General features: G+C 39.5%; 2 protein-coding genes across 5 annotated transcripts in view; one reads left to right on the forward strand and one right to left on the reverse strand.

The window, feature by feature from the left end:
* Positions 1-3,786, forward strand: part of PWWP2A (PWWP domain containing 2A) — a 43,837-nt gene extending 40,051 nt beyond the window's left edge. For all 4 annotated transcript variants that reach the window (XR_008748529.1, XR_008748530.1, XR_008748531.1 and 1 more), the window contains exons 4-5: positions 680-761; positions 1,416-3,786. The gene's annotated coding sequence lies outside the window, so the exon portion shown is untranslated. The remainder of the gene's footprint in view (positions 1-679; positions 762-1,415) is intronic.
* TTC1 (tetratricopeptide repeat domain 1) overlaps positions 3,499-22,890 on the reverse strand; it is a 33,959-nt gene continuing 14,567 nt past the window's right edge. Inside the window, exons 5-8 of the mRNA XM_005231722.4 lie at positions 20,619-20,655; positions 18,708-18,856; positions 12,426-12,480; positions 3,499-4,142 (exon numbers count right to left, since the gene is read on the reverse strand). Of these exons, the coding sequence (XP_005231779.1) occupies positions 4,009-4,142; positions 12,426-12,480; positions 18,708-18,856; positions 20,619-20,655 (375 nt within the window). The 3' untranslated portion in view covers positions 3,499-4,008. The remainder of the gene's footprint in view (positions 4,143-12,425; positions 12,481-18,707; positions 18,857-20,618; positions 20,656-22,890) is intronic.

Genomic DNA, 22,890 nt, shown 5'->3' on the forward strand with positions numbered 1-22,890 from the left:
ATGCGTAGTATTTACAGATAACTATCTACAAGATAAAACAAATGATACACCTGTGGATGAAGCTTGTCCGCCTGACAGATCTGTTTGCCACTGTCCTTCAAACAGCCATGTTTCCTGAGGGATTCCGCTCAAATCCCCGCTAGCCCGCATACTAGTTGACACTTTCGTCAAGAGACTGAAAAGCAAATCTAAAGTCACTCCTGAAAACGCTGGTAAGCACCAGCAGGGTGGGACAACACGGGGAAGCAGACACTGCTCAGCAAGCGGGACCTCATGGTGCATTTAGCTGCGTTAGCACAAGGCAGAAAACGTCACCTGCAGCCACAGGACAGGGGAGCCCATGTCCCAGAAACAGCCCCGGGGAGGTGTAAAACTGTGCTCATCTGCTGCCAAAAGGGTTAAGACAATCTTGGAGGGTATAAACAATGAAGTAAGAATGGGACGCCTTCTGTAGAGAGCAGAAGGGAAATAAATCTGTCAGTTCTCGTATCCCTTCCTAAATGTCAAAAAATGGAAGGTCTGCGACACAAACATTACGGAAGTCCTGGAAAGTTCTTTGTAGGGAGAGACTGAAAGCGGCCCTGTCTGTCAGCTTCTGAAGACCAACAGGCCCCTTGGTTACTGTGCAAACACGTTCAGGGAGAACAGCCCAGGTACTAACAGGGTTTTTATTCGGCAGGCAGAGTAAGAAGGAACAAAAGCTGGGAGCTGAGGACAGACACCTCAAAGTGGAAAAAAGGGACATGCTAGTTACAATAAAGGTGAGTAATTGTTGGAACAAATTAGTAAGGAACGTAGTAGTTTAAGAGCACTTACATTTAAAAGATTATGTTTCATAAAACATTTTGTTCCTACTAGAGGTTGAAGCCCAACTTGTGTGACTACACCCTGGCACCGTGGTGGAACTGTGGCCAATGACACCAGAAGGAAATACCAATTACCCTTCTGGTGGCAGCTGTAATAACTAGTTTAGACATTAAAAACATCTTTTAAAAATAAAAAGCAAAATACATGCAATCGTTCAGGATTTGGACAATGCAAAAGGACTTCTTTCAGGCAATTAACTGGAATTTTACCTAGAGGAGAACTTGCTGTAATGGCAGATAAACCAGAAACCTCTGCAATGTGTTATCTGAAAGAGTGGCACTTCGAGTAGGTACGACCTATAGATTTGAGTCCTCAGTGACCGTGTGCCCAATTTCCTGTGACACTAACCTGCCTTTCACACAAGGCAATGAAATTACAAACCCAAGTGTGGAAAGCAAATGAGCTGCAATCCTTCAGCTTCATTTGTTCTTCCCTTCGTTTAAAAGCTACAGGTACACATCAGGCATCCAGCAGGGAAGTTGCACTTGCTGTTGTGTTTGCACAGCCGGTAGTAATTTCAGAAGTTTTGTCGTGCTTTTATTTTCCAGAATAAGCTAACCGGCCTCCACCCAAGGAGGCATGTGTGCAGCTCTCCAGCCCAGCCCTTGAAAGATGTGGAGCAGGAACAGAACAAAAGAAAATCTGTCACTGAACTCATTTGTATGACAAACAGCAGGTTGCTAAAAGCCCCTGCTTTTAACTTTGCACAACAGCCCTACACTTGGTAAATACCAGATATACATACAGTGAATGCATAAAGATAGCAATTAATTGGTAATAATAAAGATATATAGAAAATTTAAAGTATCCATAGTAGCTTCAAAGTGGTTCCATTTACATATGTCCCAAGGGTGTGGACATATAATATATATATATATATATGTTGCAGTTGGGTGAAACCCAGGGCACAGACCGATCTGCTTCACATCCAGCGACACGGGACTAGCGCTAATGTTGGTAAATGAGAAAAAAGCCCTGACGCACTCCCTTCCCCACCCTTCCGACCCTGCGGGAAGTTAGCTCCTGGAACTCGAGGGTCAGAGGACCGCCTGGCTCCAGGTGCACTGCACCGCTCCCAGGGCCACCCGCTGCTCCCAGCCTGGGTTGTCTGGGCTGCCACCTCTGCCGTCCTGCCCTGGGGCTGCAGGGGCGCGGGAGCCAGGCGTACCTGCGCGCTGCTGGGCTCAAGCCCCACTTACAGCCTTCAGCCCTCTGAAGCTCTGCTCTGTAGAATCCCAGTTTTCGGGAGGTTAATAATCTCTCCTAACAGTCCACCCAACCCCAGAAGCCTTCCCCAAATCTGAAGAACTCTCTTCTGAAAGCAGAGTGGGTTTACAGCTAATTAACGCATCTGGACCTGCACAGCCCCTTGGGGGTGAGCACACTTTTCTCCCAGCACACGCCCTGGTACCACCTGCCCTGGGAGAGCTCAGCCCTCTGCCTGGATCCTGCAGCCTCTGGCTGGCAAACCCGTCCCTGGCAGCGCTGTGGCCGCTCCGAGGAGCGACATCTTTCTTTAAACCCCCCCATCGGCCCACCTACCCCTCTGCCCAAACTTGACTAGTAAAGAAAATTCAGCTTTGCACATTAGAAACTTTACTCCAGTAAAGCACGGCACAGTTACAGGTTCAGCACTTGGAGATCCTGGAGACTGTTTGCTGTTATTTACTTAAGTGAGATTTTAATTATGCAGAAGATGCTAAAGGCTGCACAGGCCTCACTGTGAATTAGGGCTTCTCTCTTCTTTTGACAACGACATTTTAATTCCCATAGACTTAATACACACTCACTGCAGACTTGTTCACGAACAAACAGGTAACCAAAACTGAAAATGCAGCAGGACACAGTTAAAGAGAAATCACACACACACTGCCCACCCCCCCCAGCTACAGAGACAAAAATGAAAATAAAGCACCAAGAACACCTCAGCTTGAGAGACTATTCCTTTCAGGCATATTAGTGTAAAGACTGGAGCTACTTAATTTCAGTCCTTAAGCACACAAAGAAACTTCCTGAAATAAATTCAAGATGACAACCAATAGCCAACAGACAGCCACCACTAACTATTTAAGTAAATCATGTATTGAAATCTGCATGGAGACAACTGAAAAATCTGCCTCCAAGGTAAACATTTCAGCATCAATCTAAGAAACACTAAGTAGTAATTACAAAAGATACCCCCTTCTCCAAAATCTGAATGAACTACTTCAACATCACCTATATATGTGTGTGTATAGAAATACACACATTTCACAGCCTACTATACTATGAAGATCATTACAGTCACCTTTAACATCACTTATTTGGTTGCAGTTATGGGTATCTGTAATATGAATGAATCTCAGACAGGCAAATTTAATTAATGTTATGGTACCATTACAAAGCGTGTATATATATAGGCACAAAATTTCCTTGCTGCCTTCAGAAAGATGAATAAAAAGTAAAACTGTGGTGTAAGGGTGGCCTGAGGTTAACTTACCAATATTGCTATAAGCAAGAATAAAAAAAAAAAAAATCAAATGCTTCAAATTAATGTCCTGCAAGTACGTTATCTGTGGGTGGCTATACACACTTTTAACACCACCACCACGGGAAGGATTCAAATAAGGCAAGAACTTCACAAACCAAACCAACAGAAATACTAAGCCTTTATTACAAAGAGAAATTATTCCACAGAAGAGGCTGGCTTGCTTCCATGCATGCTGTCAGTCATATCCACCTGCTGAGTGTGGAGAAGTGCTTCTGCTAGATTCATTAATTCCCCAAGACACCATTAGGCTTTGTTCTTGGCTACAAGTGCGTGAGCATTTTGATTCAACTGAATTGCTTTCTAGAATTTTGTTACCAGCATTGAGTGGGCCAAAATAATGAACCTGACTGTTGGATAAGCCAAACACTGCAAGGGAAGAAAAAGAAAAACATTCAAAAAAGTCACACAGTGGACACAGTTAACCACTAAGGGAAGTCAAATGACCTGCTTTACATCCACGTTGTAAGTAATTTCACAAGCAGAGAAATGAATATGCTTGAGTCTTATCTTCACTTGGGGCGTGTGAAGAATGTTTGCTGGATCCTTTTATTGGTATGTGCAAGCACACGGTCACGAAGCCTAAAAGCCAGCAGAACTAGATTGAATCCATGTTATCTATTGTTGTTTGGATTTTGAACAAAATTGATGGAGTATGAACCAGTTGATGAATCCTGTTTTATCTGGAAATTTTCTGTTGACAGGCCAAAGGGGCGGAGAACCAAATTCCCGAGATCCTTCAGTTTGCCTACAACAAAAAGGAAAGATAACGCGTTAAATGTTAAGCGGAGGGCAGATCCCCACTGAATTATACCCAACAACAGAGTCCGGCTCTACTAATTTACTAATCTACTAATTTAAGGTAAATTCATCTACTAATTTAAGGTAAATGCTGTAGGAATCTTTGCAGTTTGTTGAATATTTAGGCTTTGAACACAAATTTTTAAAATTCCAATTGTGATGTAGTTACTGTCAGCTTTGAGGTTGAACACAGATGACCGTGCTGGTTCTGAATGGTTTGTTCAGGCAGCCCTGATGAAGCGCCAGTGGCTGCAGTCAGTCATGGTTCTATGTGGTTACAGCTATCCAGAAGCACCTCATTTCCTCAGTTATAAGCTCTTGAAGCATCCAAGTTTTTAACAGCTCACAACAAAAGCACTGGTCTCCCCTGTACATAATGCTTGAATATAACTGATGCTGCCAACTTTCAATTTTTTAACATAAAAGTTTCAGTTCTGGTCATTTTTGATGCAGCTACAGCTCTATAAACAATCCAGAATATTATAACTGGCCAGTTTCCTAGACTACCAAAAGGCACAATGAAAGCCAACGTTCAAACTACTCGTTTGTAATTATTAAAAATCCCTTTCTAGAGCTGTATATAGATACAAAGAAAAACAAATTAATCGTTGTGACTGCATCTGCACGTGCAAACTAAGGAGTTCCATCTGAAGCATACAACTTTACAGCCTTTACATTTGGCCTGCAAACACCCTCAGCATAATATCATGGGATGTCACATCAGTAACTCACTTTCAAAACCACAGTTCTTCAGGACTCACACTACTAAGAGCTCTAAGCAGCTATTATTTAACAAGCATTGTTAAATATACACGCAGTAGAACAGTTAAGAAAATCTAAAGGCTTTATTAACATATGTATTATACATGCGTTCTGACTCTAGAAAATGAATCTCACTACCACCTATAAAAGGGGAAGGCCAACAAAAGGACTTTTTTTAAAAAAAAACAAACACCATGTTTATATAGAGGTGACAGAATAGATAAAATGCATAAAATTAAACAAGAAGCTGAGGTAACAACTTTGGTGTTGGCTAAACACAAGCTAACTGAGCTCCTGGCAAGACAAGACAAAGGAGGATGATGGTCAGTTTTTCAAGAAAAACACTATTTCCCCCTGGCTTCAATGCAGAATTGTAGAATAATTTCCCAAAGAACAAGCAGAAGAAGTTTGGACAAGTTGAAGCCTACCCTAGGTCTGCATCCACAGACTACACACTACCTTTCAAATAGCCTTCTACTTTTACTAGACTCTCTAAGGCAATGGATTTTGTTTTGCTGGGAGCTTTGTGTGCACTCACGGTGGGGAGAAAGTGACGACAATAGCTGGCACACAGGAAATCCAGCTGAGCAACTGAAGTAGTCAAGACTACTGTTCAATTATAATTTTCATGCTTATTTGATTTTCCGTAATTTTTAGACTTTTATAAGATACATTATCTCTAAACTACTAGTGTTGCATAGCAGTTTCATCTTATGTGATCTCAATTTGCAGATTTTTTTTTTTTTTACATACTTTTTGCAGTTAATGTACGGGCTTACATTGCAGTAAATTTGGCAGTGCTGGGTTAATGGCTGGACTTGATCTTAAAGGTCTTTTCCAACCTAAATGATTCTATGCAAGTAAAACATGCAAATGCCACACCTATTCCTGCTTGCATGTGTGTGGTTTCAGCAAGCCATCTTAAGTCATGAGAAACATCTTATTCTACTCATCTTCATTTGTATTTCTATTTCTAAACTAACCGAACCTAACTGCAAAGTCATATGAACGCTTACTTAGTTTCTTTGCTTTTCCTAAGTGCTTTTGTTTGTTTGAAAACCCTGTTTCTACCCAGCACCGCAATCATCACTATTGCTATTGTGTAAGTTTCCTCACTACAACGCAACAGCCAGAATTTAATTCAGGCTTTGTTGCTAAGCCATACTGAAGCAGTAAAAGTACAGAAACATAAGGAGCAAAGCCCTATGCAAGTCCTTCACAGAAAGAGACAAGCAGTGTTTATGCTGCACAAATGGAGGACATACAGATCAAGACATTTGCCTTGCATGACACTGCAGGTGACAGTGTTCAGAACAGAAATGATACCAAAGTCTGAACCTACCCCGTGGAGGTATGGCCCTTATCTCTTACAATCCGACAACAGCTCAAGGCAGGTTAAACACCATCACCATAAACCAAAAGATGCTATTTTCACAATCACATTTCCAAAACTGAATTGGGGCAGGGGAAGCAGTTTTGAACACATTCACAGAAAATACAAAAAAAAAAAAAAAAAAAAAAAAAAATAGCTGGGGGAAAATGTAAACATCTCATTCTAAGAAGAACTCAATCCTGCATAAAGAAATTTAACAGCATTTCTATGGTACTCCTAAATATGCCAAAGTCATTAAGATCTTGCATCAAAGTTCTGGTTCACAACTGAGTACCTTTCCGAGATTTGTGTGATTATGTTAAAGCAAGATTGGCCTTTGGGCATCAACATGGGCCTTACCCAAGAAACAGAAGACAACTGTAGTCTACAAAAGCAGGTAGCTGGTGAGACAGAATTTTTCTTCAATTTGATTTTTTTTTTCCCCCCTGTGTGGATTACCAGATGAGGTGATTGAGTGATCTGACCAAAGTCATTCCAGCAAGTGGCTCAGCTAGGACAAGCTTCTTTGTACCACTGGTGTTTTAAACTACAGCCTGTTTTAACTATTAAGTTCTTAATTTTGTACTGCATCCTAAAAGCATTTTGGTTATAAAACCATGAAGTTGTTCATAGCATCTCTATGACTGGGATGAACAGTTGCTATTGTACTTCTAGACAAACATTTGGTCGCTGCTTAGCTTCAGGTTTGGGGTGAGAAGTGTCTTTTTCTACTGGTGAAAGAATCCTGGCACAGCCAGAGTCAGTTGTAAGCAGTTCACAAGTTCTCCAGGCACTGCAGCTGGCTCAGGAGCAGGCAGACGACTTTGCCTGTCTCAGGAAACCGTGAAAGGTCTTTTCTAACCAGAGTTAGTATGACAGCTCTTTTCCGGTCATGCTAGAGCCAACAAACACAGAACAACTGCCCTGGTATTCCTGCTTGTAGCTAGGCCAGCTCTTTGGGAGAAGCTGAAGACCGTATGATATATTTATTCTTCATCTCACTGTGACTGAATAATTCAAACAACACAATCACAGGTCACCTTCCTGTTCGTTCACTTAAACCCACATACAGCAATGCCTTTTGGTGCAGGCACATTTAATAAATTGTTAATGAAGCAGAAGAAAGCCTTGCCTTTTCCGGGAACTGAAGCCCAAAGCACTGCTCCTGCTGTCTTGGCGCACATAAACCCATCATTGTAGGAAAGCGCTATTTCCTCCTCTCCCACTCTCCTTTCATCCCTAAATTAAGATACGCAGTTAAGTCCAACCTCCCCCTCCCTGCAAAGAAAAGCTCTCTTAAAACAGAGACTGTGCTTGAAGGAAGGAAGAAGGCATGTGGAGCTCTGACTCAGCTGCAAAGAGCTCTCAGCAATCAAACACTCACTTGTCCCTGAGCAGGGTCACATTCTCCTCTCTGAGACTGTGTTTTCATAGATCTTGCTCTTTATATTTCAGAAAGCCCATGTCTACTTTCCACCTGGAATTCCAGCATGTTAAAATTTCTTCAGCAAAGCAATATTCTGAGGTTTAAAAAAACCTAACTGGTAAAAATCAATTCGGGGCTCAGAAGTCTGTGATTCAATCAATTACTGACCTAAACTGCAATTTAACACCCTTTTGCAAAAGGCAGATGCAAGAAAAGATTTCTCACGATCTACATTAAGATGCAACAGCCAAAATTAATTGCTGTTCAGTCTGTCTGGCAATATTTCTAGTGCCACTACTAGTGTTAATGTGGTGCCTGGAAGTTAAAAAGCTAGATATTGTTTGTGTTAAGAAATTTTTTTTGGATAAAAGACAAATTTCCTGATGAGGTCTCACCTCACCTTTGTGTAACTTTCTGTATTACCAACAACATTTTTTAAGCAATTAAAAGAGCAAAGGCAAATCTGTTCCCTAAATGGTGAGGACAGAACGACAGAACTAAAAGTTAATTGTATATTAGCTCTGGTTTGAATTATTTAAAGTGACCTCCCTCTATACAGTATTGCGGTTTAGCAGCTTAGTTGCAAACACAATATATGCTTCGGTAGGAAAAAAAAACCCAAACAAAACAGGGAACTAATTCTTTAGACACTAAGCCAAATAAATATCTTTGCTGGTGTCAAGTAGCTGGAAAAATCTCTTATTGGCAGAAAGGCCCAGGTGATAGGTTTTGACAGGCCTTCTCATTAATCACATCGATAATCAGGTACATTTCACTGTTTTTTGGAATACGCTCATTTATAACTTAAGCTGGGAGTCCCAATAGTTTTTCATTAGATTTGATGAACCCTGTCTGTATAAGATGGGTTACACAGATTGGCATATGTTCCATCCCATTTTTTAATATCCAATATACTTGGCTCCCCCCAGCCATGCAGAAAACTGTATTTGTGGTCACAGCCTCCAAACTGCTAAACCTTGCTAAAACCAGTCCAAACGTCCCCTCTTCTCACACCCCTCTCCCCAAAGAAACTGGTCCCAGTTACCACAGTCGTTACAGTTTCTCTGGACAAGACTAGCTTGTTGCACAGTAGCTGGAAGTCTTTGGCTTTAAAGTCAGAAGAGAAATAAAAAAAGAGCTGAAAATGGTCAGCATATGTTCAGATCCTGCACAGTTACTAAGGCAGAGAGCAGCCACGTTATGCAAGCTCAAAGGGGAAGAGGCACACAGATTTAAAAGCTGCTTTCAAAGGGTGCTGTAAGTTAAGCTTTCTTTAATGCGAAACTCAGAGGTTAGTTTGTACTGAGCAAACTCCAGGGGTGAGTGGCAGTGCTCACCTGCAAAGGCTGGATGGAAAATATGAAAATGATTTAAATACAAATGTCAGCTTTGGAAAAGTTAGACCCTTGCAGAACACAGCAGAAATGGACTTGGTTTGGCAACAAAAATTGCTTTTTTTGGTGCCATCAACTTCATCAACCACATGTACTACCACTTGCACTCAAGAACTCATAGTTAGGTAGTCTGGAAGAAAAACCCAGCCAAGAATGTGTATTCTGATTTATTTACACACAATCACTTAAGAAGTGCTTTCAGCTTCTGACAAACTATGTGGTAATGAGCTGTAGCCCTGGAAAGCAGGAAGCACACTTGGGGAAGGAGGAAGATGCACTCCATTTATTTTGGTTTGTTTGTACACAGCTCCAGTTTTCATGACAGTGTTAGTTAGTTGGATATACCAGGACTTAGTTTTAGTTGACAGAACAAAAGCCTAGGAAAATTATGCTACTGGCTGATTCACTGACTAAAATAAGAATTAAATTCAATATCCAAACTTCAAAGGAGCCAAAGCATGAACTGTGACATTCTTTCTAAAGATTTTTGTTGGTGATTAATTAAAAGTTTAGTGTCAGTTCTCCTGGACCAGGCCTAGCCTGGAACTACTATAAGGCATCTGACTTGCTCTCCTGGAACCAAAAAAATCTGGGATACAACACAGACACCTGAGCTGTCTCCCCTGTGAGAAGGCAAGAATGAATCCTTGCACACCTGGCACTGTTTAACCAGTAGTCAGATAATCTCTTCACCGATTACCATAAGCAACTGTCTATTCTGACACAGTACTCATTTGGCAAATAGCATTAACAAAATTCTTGAAAAAGAAAAGCTGAAAAAGCTTAGAACAAACACACTGTGCAACAAAAACAACCCAAAGAAATCTCTTAACCACTGTACTATATGAAGTTTATCTTTTTCCACTCCTTCCAGAACTCGTGTCTAATCCCCCTTCTTCAATTGTAAGGTTGTTTTTTTTTTCTTGACTTTAGACAGAACAGCAGCATTTTGTAAACCTGGGAAGTATTTCCTTCCCGGGCCTCCACAGTTATTTCCATGACTTCACTGCTATCTTCTCTTACCGACAAGATACAGAGAATTTTACAGCACTTTAAAAATTAGTCTGGTAACTGCCCACATTCCTAACTTAATTTCAAGTGTTCCATTAAGGGACTGCATTATAGAAAAAATGCTCAGTTTATGTTTGACTAGTGATCACAAGCAGTGCTAAGAATAAAATACCACCTGCCCAACTGACACCATATCATTTTAATGACACATGTGACAATTTATTTGAACCCTGTCACATGCAAAGGTTGTGGATAAACATTGGGTTATATGCTGTAGTACCCTACTCTTAGTCTGGTTCTCCTGGATGTTTACACCAGTAACATCAGTGTATCTCCTTTCATGTATGTAACATCATTGAGAAGGGATTCCTTTCTCAAGAATCACAGCCTGCACAAAAAGACCATTAAAATTCTGAAATCCTAACTGCCACTGGATTAACACTTCTTTTTAAAAAGATCACATCTAGTCTGAAAGCTAGGCAAAACTTAGCAGTATAGAACTACGTTTGTCATGACAGTTTATAAAACTGGATGTACTGTTTCAGTATAGTTCCTTGTGATTTGTTAGGCCCTTCAGACAGAGGTAACAATGGTGTAAATGGAGAGTTCAAAACAGATCAGGAATTGTTTTCATATTAGTGTGTACTGAAACTCATCCCATGTCCTACAAATGGGCATGATCTTTCTGGAGATTTTCTGTATTTGTCATTTATTTATAGCAGTATCACACTTAACCTTCTTTATTCATGGCTTGTTCTAAGTACAATGGTGGAAACAGAATCTGATGATAGAAAGCTCTAGAAAGACTCACTGCAACTTTACTGTGTCAAAACAGATGCAAAACAAGAGCAAATCAGACTCCCTGCACAGTAAAGGGGGGGGAAACAAAACACCAGTTTCAGCATAAGCCCTTGAAACAGTTTGTTCTTCCCAAATATTTTAAGAATTAGTGTTACAGTATGCAAGAAACTGTTTATTTAGCCTGATTCTGTACTGAACAGTGAAACAGTCCTCCCCCTTCCTAACCCAAACCCTCTAAGCCTACTGATCTTGAAATAGCATTTCACCTACTACTTCTAACACCTAGAATGAGTAAACAGGTAACTACTGAAAGCTATTTCTGAAACAGGTTAGGTACAGTTAGTTTCTCTATCTTACACTGTCCTTTGTCCTTGCTCTTCTGTGTGGATTTTCTAAATATTACAAATGAAAAGATTATATAAAAATAAAAACTCATTTTAAAAAGCACCAGAATGTCAGATTGGCTTATGTAGTGTCTGAACCTACAAGAATTAACAGCAATGACTGTCTCCCGTTAGCTAGGAGACAGCAGAAAATGCTGACAGCAGTCTTTCTGGGCAGGAGGTTCCCCCAAAACTGTTAATTTAACTGCAGCGCTGAGTGGTACAAGGAAGTGCTTTGTACTTGGTATCACACATTAAAACCGATCTTGCTTGGGCAATTTTATTTAACTAGCTATCCTTTTGAACTACTTCAATCCAGTTAAGATATTATCCAAGCAATATCATACAACATGACGATGGGGGCACATACATTCAACTGAGTTACACTAATTAAATTCTCTTCTACAAACAAGTAGAGTCAATAGTATCCTTTGGTGCAGAACTGTAAAAAGTCAGAGACAGCGAGCTACACAGGAAATGTAATTCCACTCCTAGAAAGGCCAGATGCTTGTTTGTAACACTAGGTAGGCCTAATTCAGCCTCCAAACAAACAGAACTGAAATACTACATAAATCAAGGTAAATATGAGTTGGAAGTGCTACAAGAAGAACCAAATTTGTTTCTTCAGACACAAGATCAAACATGCTCAGCTACTACAGCTGGCTGACTTTTTACATAAAGGTTTAGTGAAAACCCTGTTTTATCCCTTTCATGGGAATGTCTCCTTTGAAGGTTTACTCAAAGAAAAAGGGCAGAGCAACTGGTTTGTTTCAACCATTTCCCCCTGCTTTTACATGCATCGGTATTAAATTGTTTTAGAAGGTCTTGAGTATTCTTTCTTTAAATGTAACCAACAGCCTTTTCTGTATGGGAGAAGTATTTGGCTAGAACTTAGCTGTAGGTGAAACCAAGCAATAGAAAACTACAAAGAAATCGGAAGTTTTGTTGTTTTGTTTAACACAAGTATCTCCTTTAAGATTTACCTTCTTCAAATTTTATACAAGAGATTCTACTCATGCATTTTTATTTTTCCAGTAGACTATGAAGATTATTATGCAAGTTACAGGTACATGCTACTTACCTAACATTTCTTTCTTTAATTTTTCATTCCGCTCTTCAATTTGTCTAGGTAATCGCTGTTGAGAGAGATAAAAACTGGGATCAGACTCAAGCTTTCAATAATACTGTAGGTTAAGCGAATGGATTTTTCATACACATACCCAGCATACACTGTTTATGGCTTAAAAGGAATCCTTACCTCAAACCACATTTTCATCTTATTCTGAAAACCTGTAACGCATCCTATGACATCACTTTACCTAAGCCATAAGTTGTAACTTTTCAGTGCAGGTTTCATACAGGCATGCGTTTATACTGCCGAAAACCAGATCCGATCTGTTTGCTTGAAATTTTAACTGAAATGCATGTGGAAATTTGGACTTACAATGAAAGTATATTTGAGCCCTGCTTCCTCTGCTGCATGCATTAAGCTTGGTAAGAGAGGCTAGAGAACTAAGCAAGCACGGCATTTGACTTCTGAACAAACACAGGTGTAGTAAGGGAAATATCCATAAAGTCGGTTCTCAGTGGCATCACACTTCAGGGAAAGCCACACCGTGAAAACATGATTTTCTAACTACAGATATTTTATCAGAAGATCACCGATTTAACCGTCTATGAACTTCAGGACATAGTTTAATGAGCAGCATCTTACTACACAATGTATGGCATAGTTCTAAGGAGGAGAGCACATTACAAATGAGGGCCTTGATTTGGCAGCTCATCATGGGGAGGGAGCTCCAACAGTTCATCCTGAGCAAGGTACTAGTCCAAGTAACAGTTCATTAACATGCTTTCTTCCCTTCTCAGAACTGGCACCAGCGTTAAAATCTGTTGCACCATCACAAACTTCTCACATGTTTCTTAGGAGGATTACCTAACTGCATGGTCTATGCATTCCTAACTATTTGAGATTCTCATCTATGCCTAGGACAGCTGTGACTCATCTGCCATCCTTACACAGTACGTGTTTTCCTATATGACTGCAATGATCACTTTTAATTAGAACTTTATATTCACCACAACTAAATTTACCATTGTTTCATTTAAAATTTCTATTTTCTATAATTAGTCAAATGCAATATTAAACGAAAATCTATTCTGAATGACAGTCCCTTTTTATACATTTTTCAGATTTTTCAGAAGTACTATTTCAAGCTTTTCTACTATGCTTATTACTGTATAATTCTGGCAGTTCAGGATGCAATTATATGGATAACTATGTTGTCTCTTCTTGTGGAGGTCATAGCAAATAAGACAGATCTGCTGTAATGGTGCTATCAGTAAATTAATTACAGTTGCAGGGTATGGTAACAGGTGTGGAATTCACTCCTAATATGCTTCCCTTGTGATAATTGGCTTCTCAACATAGTTAAAGAATTCATTTCCTAATCTTGTTCCTTCCTGTCATTTACAGCTCCAGTCATCGTGGATGGGTTTATCATCCTGGTATCATTGCCAGAGTGAAATAAGATGTTCACCCCAAGAAAAAGCCCGCTGGTGAGGCTGCCTGGCTATTCCTCTCCTCTTCAGTGCTGGATACGCTGGTGAACACAGGCAAACCCTGTCACTATAGAAAATGAACTGTAAAGAGAAGCGGTATACCCCAGAAAAAAATGGTAAAATAAAAAAAAAACAAAACAGAAAAATGAGTACTAAGGAACAGAACAGATACACATGGATGGCTAAACCTGAAACCAGCCCAGGCCCAGCATCACCGCCAGCGAGCCAGATCTAATTAGCCTGGTCAGACCTCAGCTGACTCCTGCTGACCCAGAGGGGCTTATTAAGTTGGGTGCAGATCTGGACCTAAGCTGCCTGCATGAAAACATGTATGGATATCCCCAGGCCCTAAATTCAGTTAGCATCGTGATGTGAGATTTGCTGAATCCTGGATGAGTTTGGCATATATAGACTGTTTCTCCCATTTGGACATACGGCTTTAGCAAGAATTGAAGACACAAATCCTTAATCTGAAGTACATACTCCATGTTTTCTGTCTGAATTCTACTATTCAAGACTCAGTGTTTGCCACTCCAGAAAAGTATTTGCAAGGTTACTTATCTATAGAAAGGTGTCTGTAAGGACTGCTGTTTATCTGGTGTCTATGATACTTATCTCAAAGTACAGCTCCTTTTGGTAAAAAAGTTTATCCAGCCGGCCAATCCCTAAAAACTGTGCTGAAGCTGAAATTCACACAACGCTATTACACACCTGCTAAAAAACCAAACCTATACACTGATACCATATAATTAAACACTTTCTGGGAAAGCATCAATAGGGATTATTTGACCATAAAACATAATGATTTCAAACTGTTTAATTTGGCATTGAAGATGTCAGAAGTAACTCAAGTGTGTGACGCTTGGATTTAAATCAAAACACTAGTACTGTACTGAAATATAAAACTGAAATTTTGGAGGAGTTACCAAATCAGAAATCAAAGAAAACAACTACTGTGTACTTAATATTTTTAACCTGCCATTTAACAACATCATGACATTCTGTAAAGCAGTATATGAAATATTTTCTATGTACAGGAAGGAGAAAGATTTGCTCTAATAGTGAATGATGCTAATACTCAAGATTCTCTTGACGTATCATTTTCATTACCAGTGAGGGGGGAAAAATGCTGTGATATTTCTGCAAAGAGCAATGCCCTTTACCTTACAAAAACCCAAAGCTTCTTAGTCTCCTATATATATAATAACCACATATGTGGAGTCAACATCACAGCTGGAACTGGTTTTTATTACGAAATTTAGGTATTTATCATGAATATTTTAAAAAGGGTAAAACAACAATTTTTCAAGAGGGGAGTTTTAAGCTTCAGTTTCAAAAGGTTGCTTCTACCCTGAAACTTGAGAAAGAACAGGACCAACTCAGGGCAGAATGTCCTAAATCCCACTGCAGTGTAAATTAAGGGCATTTTGTACAAAGTGTTCTGTACCACATGTGAGCCTAAAGCCTCTACCTAGTAAAATGAGGTCAAGGAGCAGAAGGTATATGGGACTGTCAACCTCTGTACTTCCCAGCCACAAAAATGAAATATGAATTACTGATCATGCTAAAACATTCCTGAAAGATGGCCAGGAAGAACAGCAGCACTGTTTATGACTGTTTGCTAGTCCAAATCTCTACCGGTTACTGAGCAAGGACTCTTTTGTGAGATTAGAGACATATTCACTGAATGAAAATTGTCTTTTTTTGCAAGTGGTATAAAGGACAGTAGCTGTACTTTCACAGAGTTCCAATCCGCCAAAATATATGTATTTTAAACTCCTTACATTTCATACCAACTACTGAGAGCCTCCCCAGGTCTTAATCTGTGGAGTCCTGACCGGGTGGTCTGGTGGTTCCTAACAATCCATCTGATCTTCACAGTTGTTATTAGCATGATGAGCTGCTAAAATGCACTCCTTTAATTTCATTATTTATTTATTTATATATTTATTATTATTATAGTTAATTTAATTAACTATTTTACAAAGCAACTGGCTAGATTATATTAGGCCTCACTCTGGAGCTAGTCTAACGCTAACAGACTACAAGCTGCAGAAAATAAACCCCATCGTTTTCTTTAGAAATGTCAGCAGACTCCTTTGGCTGAATTCCTGGATCAAATAAGCTATAGTCTCAGCTAGGAGACTATAAACAAGGCCAACACAAGTACTCTTTTCTAGACTGCGATGGACCCATCACATTCACTACCCATGCAGTAATGATGTTTGACAAGCTTGTCATTTATTAAGCCGTTGCCAAGAGCTAGGTGATGAAGTGCTCTCCTGTTCTCAACTAGATGCATGCAACAAGCATCAGGGGGTTGTTTCACAGTACAGTAAACTGACCTTGTCAGTGGGGGCTACTGAAAGAGATGGCCCCAGTTCCTGCACTGCCCTGACCACATCTTTCCTTCTCACTAGACTTGCAGCAGGACTTGCCTGACTGCAAAAAGCCAAGGCAGTATAAAAGTATTTACTTTAGGGCTTTTTGGTTGCTGGGGGTTTTTTTTTGGTTGGGTTTTTTTTTTTTTTTTTTTTTTTTGGGCTTGCTTGTTGCTGTTTTTCCCTTTAGCAGAGTTAGTTGCCTGCCATATTCATACATAGAACCAGCCTTCCCCTAGGGTCAGATATGAGCTGTACCAGCATTAGCACAAGGAAAGCAACTAGACAGTTTTGTAAACAGCAGGTAGTTAGTACATCAGTTTAGCTGTTTTGTGAAACCATAGTGGTAACACTAACACGAGTTACACAGTTAAGGAGAGTATTTTTCTGCCATCAGCACAACCGATCCCAAAGGATTTTCATATTTTTTGTAATTTCAGGCAAGCCTTCTTGTTTAATGTGCTATAAAGGCAGTTTCTAATTTGTCACTTAAAACACCATTGTGTGTGTGTGGGGGGAATCACTACTAATGATTTATTTTCTAAGTGGAGTATTAAAATTATTAGACCTAACCCTTTAAAAAATATTTTTGCATCGACATATTCAACGTGGGTTTAGAGAATTTTGTGGGTGAAGCAAAGGATTTTTTTCTTTTCCTTTATGGGGCTGAATATGTTGCAGGCTCACTGATGTGAAGCTGAACTAAAATAATGATGCACTTTGAAAATTTAACTAGATATAAATAAAGTCAAGTACTGGTATACGGATTTGGGTACCCAGCTAAGAATTACATTTTACAACTGCATCCATTTACCTTGAAATGGAAGTAAAGAATACTTCGACTGCTGTTTTCCCTGCAGAAAATGGTCAGCTCTTTTTCCAGGCTCTCTGGCGCTTGCAAACCATCTACCTACCATGACCTGAAGCTCCCACTTTGATAAAAAGGGATCACTGCTGTACTTTTTATAGTGGCTACCTTTCCTTAGCACATGTTCCTTCAAAACCACAGGCTGTTGGTGGCTACATCTCTACCACATTTGTCCTTTCAACACAGCCTTCATACCATGTTTTCAAAAATAAGAACAGCAAGCAGGCTGTAAGAAGAGCACAAAATAAATTTCCCTTCTTGCTATCCTTGTGAAAAGACCCTCTGAATTTGTCCAATCCACAGCTATTTCCCACGCTGAGCATTAACATACTAAATATGACTAGAAAAATCATTTCATACCGGTATTTTACACGAATAGTTACTTAAAACCTCAACTCATGAGGCTGTGGCAGCGACTTTAAATCCCCATTGGTAGGGATTATTTACATTTTAAATTGGGGTTTCAGGCAGTACTAGGGGTTTACCTTTTTTCATCCAAGCTGACATATCCTAAAGGCCAAGGAAGCTTTTAAAGCATTTCCTTAAACTTATAGAGATAATGCAAAGATTCTGCAAGAAATGCTTAATCCTGAAGTATTTGTAGTTTGAAAATCATGAAAGTGGACATTGGAACACAGTACTAAACTGCAGATTTTTTTTTCCCCTTAAGAATGAAGAAAGCAGCTGAATCACGACAGAGTGCTGTTTGCAAGCACGAGGTGCATTCTTCTTCAAGTGAAAGACTAATGTTTTGAAGATTAATAGTAGACTTCAGTCACTATTGGTAAAATAACGGGAAGTGGCCAATTCACACACAAGGCATAGCAAAGCACAGGAACAGAAAACAGCTAAATCAAGAAACAAAAATATCAACATTTTAAAGTAGATACAAACACAGATACAGGCTGACAGAATCCTGTCTCTCTGCCTTTCTCAAAGTTATATAATCAACTCACCAAAAGAAGTAATTATTTCATAACGATGCCATAAAGGCATTCAACTGCAAGTTTACCAATCCAAAAAATAATTCTACTGAAGGAAAACCAGATTCCTACTAATTAAACAGCTAGCAAGAGCTGTATTATAGGGTGCTTGTATTCTGATCTCCAAATTGCAGATCAGTATTGAAATGATGGCTGCTAAAATGCAGCAGTGCTCAGGTAATCTTTTCTAGCACATGCATAAATACAATTAACAGCCTCCATCAGAAAACTAGAACGAAGTGTGTGCATGTGCATGCATGCACACTATTCAAGAGCTAAACATGTAATTAGATGCTTACAGCTCAGAACACATGTTTACTTTCACTCATTTTACAAAGGTAAAGAGAGGACTATGCTTTATAGACCTGAGACTTGCCATGGCAGTCGTGGCAGTTCATGTAATCTTCCTTACATAAAACTAGATGAGAAAACCACTACACTTTCAGACTTGAAAAAGTGGTTAGCATCACTGCATATGAAGCTGCTCGCATAAACAGTATTGAATATTTACAATAGGAAAGAAAAGACCTTGGTTTAAAGTTAGGCCAAAGTATACTAAAAAGACTTACCATGCAAGCTTCTCTGGCTTGATGAACTGATGGGTCTTTTTCTAGGACTGCCTTATAATCTTCCAGAGCTTCATCTAGTTTTTCTGTTTTTTCATATAGTTCTGCTCTCCTCAGCAAAGCTCTAATATAGTTAGGATCTAATTCCACTGCTAGAAAACAAAAACAAAGCACAGTATTTTACTTAAACATTTTTACACCCCTCAAATGCATTCTTAAGTGTGTATTAAATTCTTCATAGTTACGTTTACAATGTAGCTTAGCTTTTAAACTGTGACTCTGCTTGATTCTAAGTCGCAATTTAGAAAGGCATGCATCTGCCTGTAAAAGTCTAATACAAATAATCAAATTTCATTTAATGTCTACAATCTATCACAGATAGAAGTGATTTATAACATGGAAACATAGTTTTGCAATACTGTATATGCAGAGATTCCAAGTGATGCTTCGGAAATTTTCAGGACCTGTAAGATATTCTTCAGCTTTTGTATATTTAATGCGTGTCTTAGTAGGTTACAGCTAAAGGTAAATATATCTAAAATAAACAGAGCAGGGAAAATAAGCATTTCCCTGCTTATCTCACTTCAAGATGAGACAAACTTCAGGAGAACTTTTGGTGTTCTTCTCCATTTAATACCAAACATTCAAAACTGGGTGGGGAATCCACAAATGGTTATATTAGCTCTACAAGTTAGCAGAGGGGCATACTGAATGAATTTAAGCTTTCCCTCTCCTTATACCCTTGGCAGCTGTGACCGTGTTTACAGATGCAGTTAAGTTTAGCATTCAGTTTTAACAGGAAGCTGCAAATAGTAATTTCTCAAGAATTTCTTCATCCATTTTTTATCATAGGAAGAGTGAGTATGAAAGCCTGCCCATTTTATAATTACTAAACCTATAAAATGGTTCTCAGGACAATTAAATCTAAGATTATCTAGCTAAATATTCTAGTTTATTTCTTCTGGAAGGACAAAGACAATGCTACAGTCAGCAAGCTGCAGGTTAGTGTGAATTGCTCTGCTGTGCTCCAAGTGTTGCATTGCAGTTTGTAAGCCAAGTCCCTGGGGAGCATCAAGCGATGGTAGGTTGAAGTCTCACTGCTGCAAAGCAGCCTGATTCCCTTTCAGCCTCCTCAAAATTATCAGAAGCATTTTTCAAAATGCATCACCACCGAAACAAGGCAAACCCCCAGAGTGACAGAAGCCAGCTAAAATTTGTTACCTTCAAGATACCTGTATCACATACAAACTCATATTTACTGTACAAGCGGTACTGGTACGCAGCCATCGGATTAGTTTTTGGATTGGTAATTTGGACTTTTTTTGCCCAGCTGTTGTGGGGAATTTAACAAATACTTAAGCATGAGTGAGTGGGTGGAAGCAATAAAGCAATGCACAGCTGAAATCGTTTCACCAGCAGTTGCAGAGAGAAAACTATGCAGGACAAGAACAGGAGGGCATAAGCCCTTGTGACAAAGCAAAACACTTGCACAAAAGGGACTTGATAATGCTTTTCTAAAGCTTCACAGTTCTTGGGGATTAAACCAAGGTTTGGGGGGGCAAACGGCAGGTGTAAGTAGGTTTCAAATAGTAGGTGTAAGGAAACACCTTCCATAATAAAAAGACTTTCCTGTTAAAAAGAAGTACAAAGAGCAGCCTTATTGGCACAGGAGAATAGAAAGTAAATTATTACAAACAGGAAAATTTTGATAGGCATTTTACAAAATAAATAATATAAGTAATTCCAGATTCAGGTGTATTCCATCACAGCCTTTCTTTAAATTCTTTAAAGACCCTTATGCTCAAAATTACAGCTCTGCAGTAAGGCACTAAATGGCATAATTTATGCATGAAGGATCTGGCACAAGAGCAGCACATAGAGGGGGGAAAAAAACCCAAACAAAAAAAGTCATACCTTTGCTGCAGTCACTTAGGGCAGCTTCTGTCTTGACCTGGAACACAAAATAGTTTTGTTATGTTTAAGTCATATTTCTTGGGAAACAGGTTATTTACAATTGCAAGCAAAAAGGTTTGTCCAAGGAACTGGCACGTTCATGTAATGAAGGCTTTTCGTACCGTTGCTTCTGATGTAAAGCTCTTTAGCAGTGATTAGCTTCCTCTCGGTGAAGGCTGCCAGTGTTCAAATTGCACGGCTGCCCCACTAATCGTCTGCACTGAACAGCCGGCAGCAAGCTACAGTCAAAAGGCTGAGTCACATCTGCAGGCCTTGGCTTAACCCAGCTACGGCTTTTCTACCTTTGTCAATTAATTAAGGGGTTGGAATAGATGGTTCCCAAGAGTCCCAGATGAATTCCTGTCAGTATGAGGTAAGACATTTGGAAAGCAGATACTACCTTTAGCAGTAATACAGGGTTTGCTACAAGGGAAAATGCATGAGACTTCCAGAAGTGGTAAGGACAAGATTTTAGTGCAGCCAGACAACTATACTTGAAAGATGAGTTAAGCAATTTGCTTGTAACAAAACAAGGAAAATAGCAAAAAAGATCCAATTTTCACCCAAACTAAGACTGCTTTTAAAAAAAATTAATAAAATAACCAGGCTGTTCTGTGCTTGTACTGTTCATTGAAGTAGTAGTAATCTTTCTACACCCAAGGAATTATTTCCTCCTCCATAAACCAGAAGCTGTCTCAGAGAAGAGTGCCTCACAAGCTTTTACTGTAGTGCAAAGCAAATAGGTGCAACAGGTATGGAAGAACAAACTTAATGGGTAAGTTACTAGTAATAAAAATCAATCTCCAAAGTAATGTATTTCTTTGTCAGGTTCCACTGATCTTTTAACATCTGGGGCTGCTTTGGAGACTACTGGGTTAGTTTCCCAGTGATATAAATACTTGACATCTGGATTACAAGGTTTTTCGGTTTACAGCTTTCATATTTGAAAAGTTCCAGCATCTATTACAGATTTTATTCCATTTTTAACTTGTCTGCTCAAACAATTCAGTATACCAACAGCAAATTAGAAAATTCTAGCCAAACAAGAATACTCTATGCTGAGTAAGAACTGGTTTTATTTATGCCTAAATATGGTTGGCTGCAAGGTACATCTCTAGGCAAAGCTGCATCTGTCCCAATACTGGAGGAAAACTGCCAGAATGTTCCCTTTGCAGGAGGATAAACTGAGGACAGGAGTTACTGTACTATTTTTCTGTAATAATTTAATCTTAAAAACAAAGGCAAAAATAGAGAGTGGTTTCTCCCCAATTCTTAGCATCTCCTCCTCCTAAAGAATCGAAAAGTTCTGTTCAGACAGACCGTGTTCTATGCCATCCATGCTACCTAAGTATATTGCCAATTCTGGTAACAGAAGGCTGCCAGTGCCTGAAGGGGCTACAAGGAAGCTGGAGAGGGGCTCTGTACAAGGGCCTGTAGGGACAGGACAAGGTGAATGGCTTTAAACTGAAGGAGGGGAGATTTAGGTTAGGTATAAGGAAGAGATTCTTTACTATGAGGGTGGTGAGGCCCTGGAGCAGGCTGCCCAGAGCAGCTGTGGAAGCCCCATCCCTGGGATGCTCAAGGCCAGGTTGGACGGGGCTCGAGTGACCTGCCCTGGTGGAAGGTGTCCCTGCCTGTGGTGGGGGGTTGGAACTGGATGATTAAGGTCCCTTCCAACCCAAACCATTCTGTGATTCTATGGTTCTATGATCTGAGCACCTGTCAAGGAATAGAAAACATGAAGAAAGCTGCAGCCACTCTATCCAGACCATCCCCTGCTATCTAGGTCTGTCCTACTATAGCAACTGTGAAGGAAGCAGACTAACTGAATTAATAAAGCCATAGTTAGGAACTCCTGCTTATGCCTCAAAGCATTTTATCCAATTAAATTAAGACAAGTATATGACAAACAGGCTTTTAGAAAAAACACTAACTAGCTAAAATTCTAAACAATCTAATATATGGTCTGTATACATTAAACATACCTAAAGACATCTGTTCCACATAAACTTTGAATTTGATTACAATAGGGAGATTGAAAAAAATAATAATTAGTGTTTCAAACATAATGCAGCAGAGCAACTTTCAACAGCTGTTCCAACTGCAACTTTCAGGTTTGTATTCATCCTCAGTAAAACCAAGCATTGCAGCATTTCTACCAGGAGCACGACAGACTTAGCAAGCAGCAAAACCTGCAGACAGCTTTATGCCTTTGCCTCCTTTATGTATCCTA

Source organism: Falco peregrinus, chromosome 8, assembly GCF_023634155.1.
Source record: "Falco peregrinus isolate bFalPer1 chromosome 8, bFalPer1.pri, whole genome shotgun sequence".
NCBI lineage: Eukaryota > Metazoa > Chordata > Aves > Falconiformes > Falconidae > Falco > Falco peregrinus.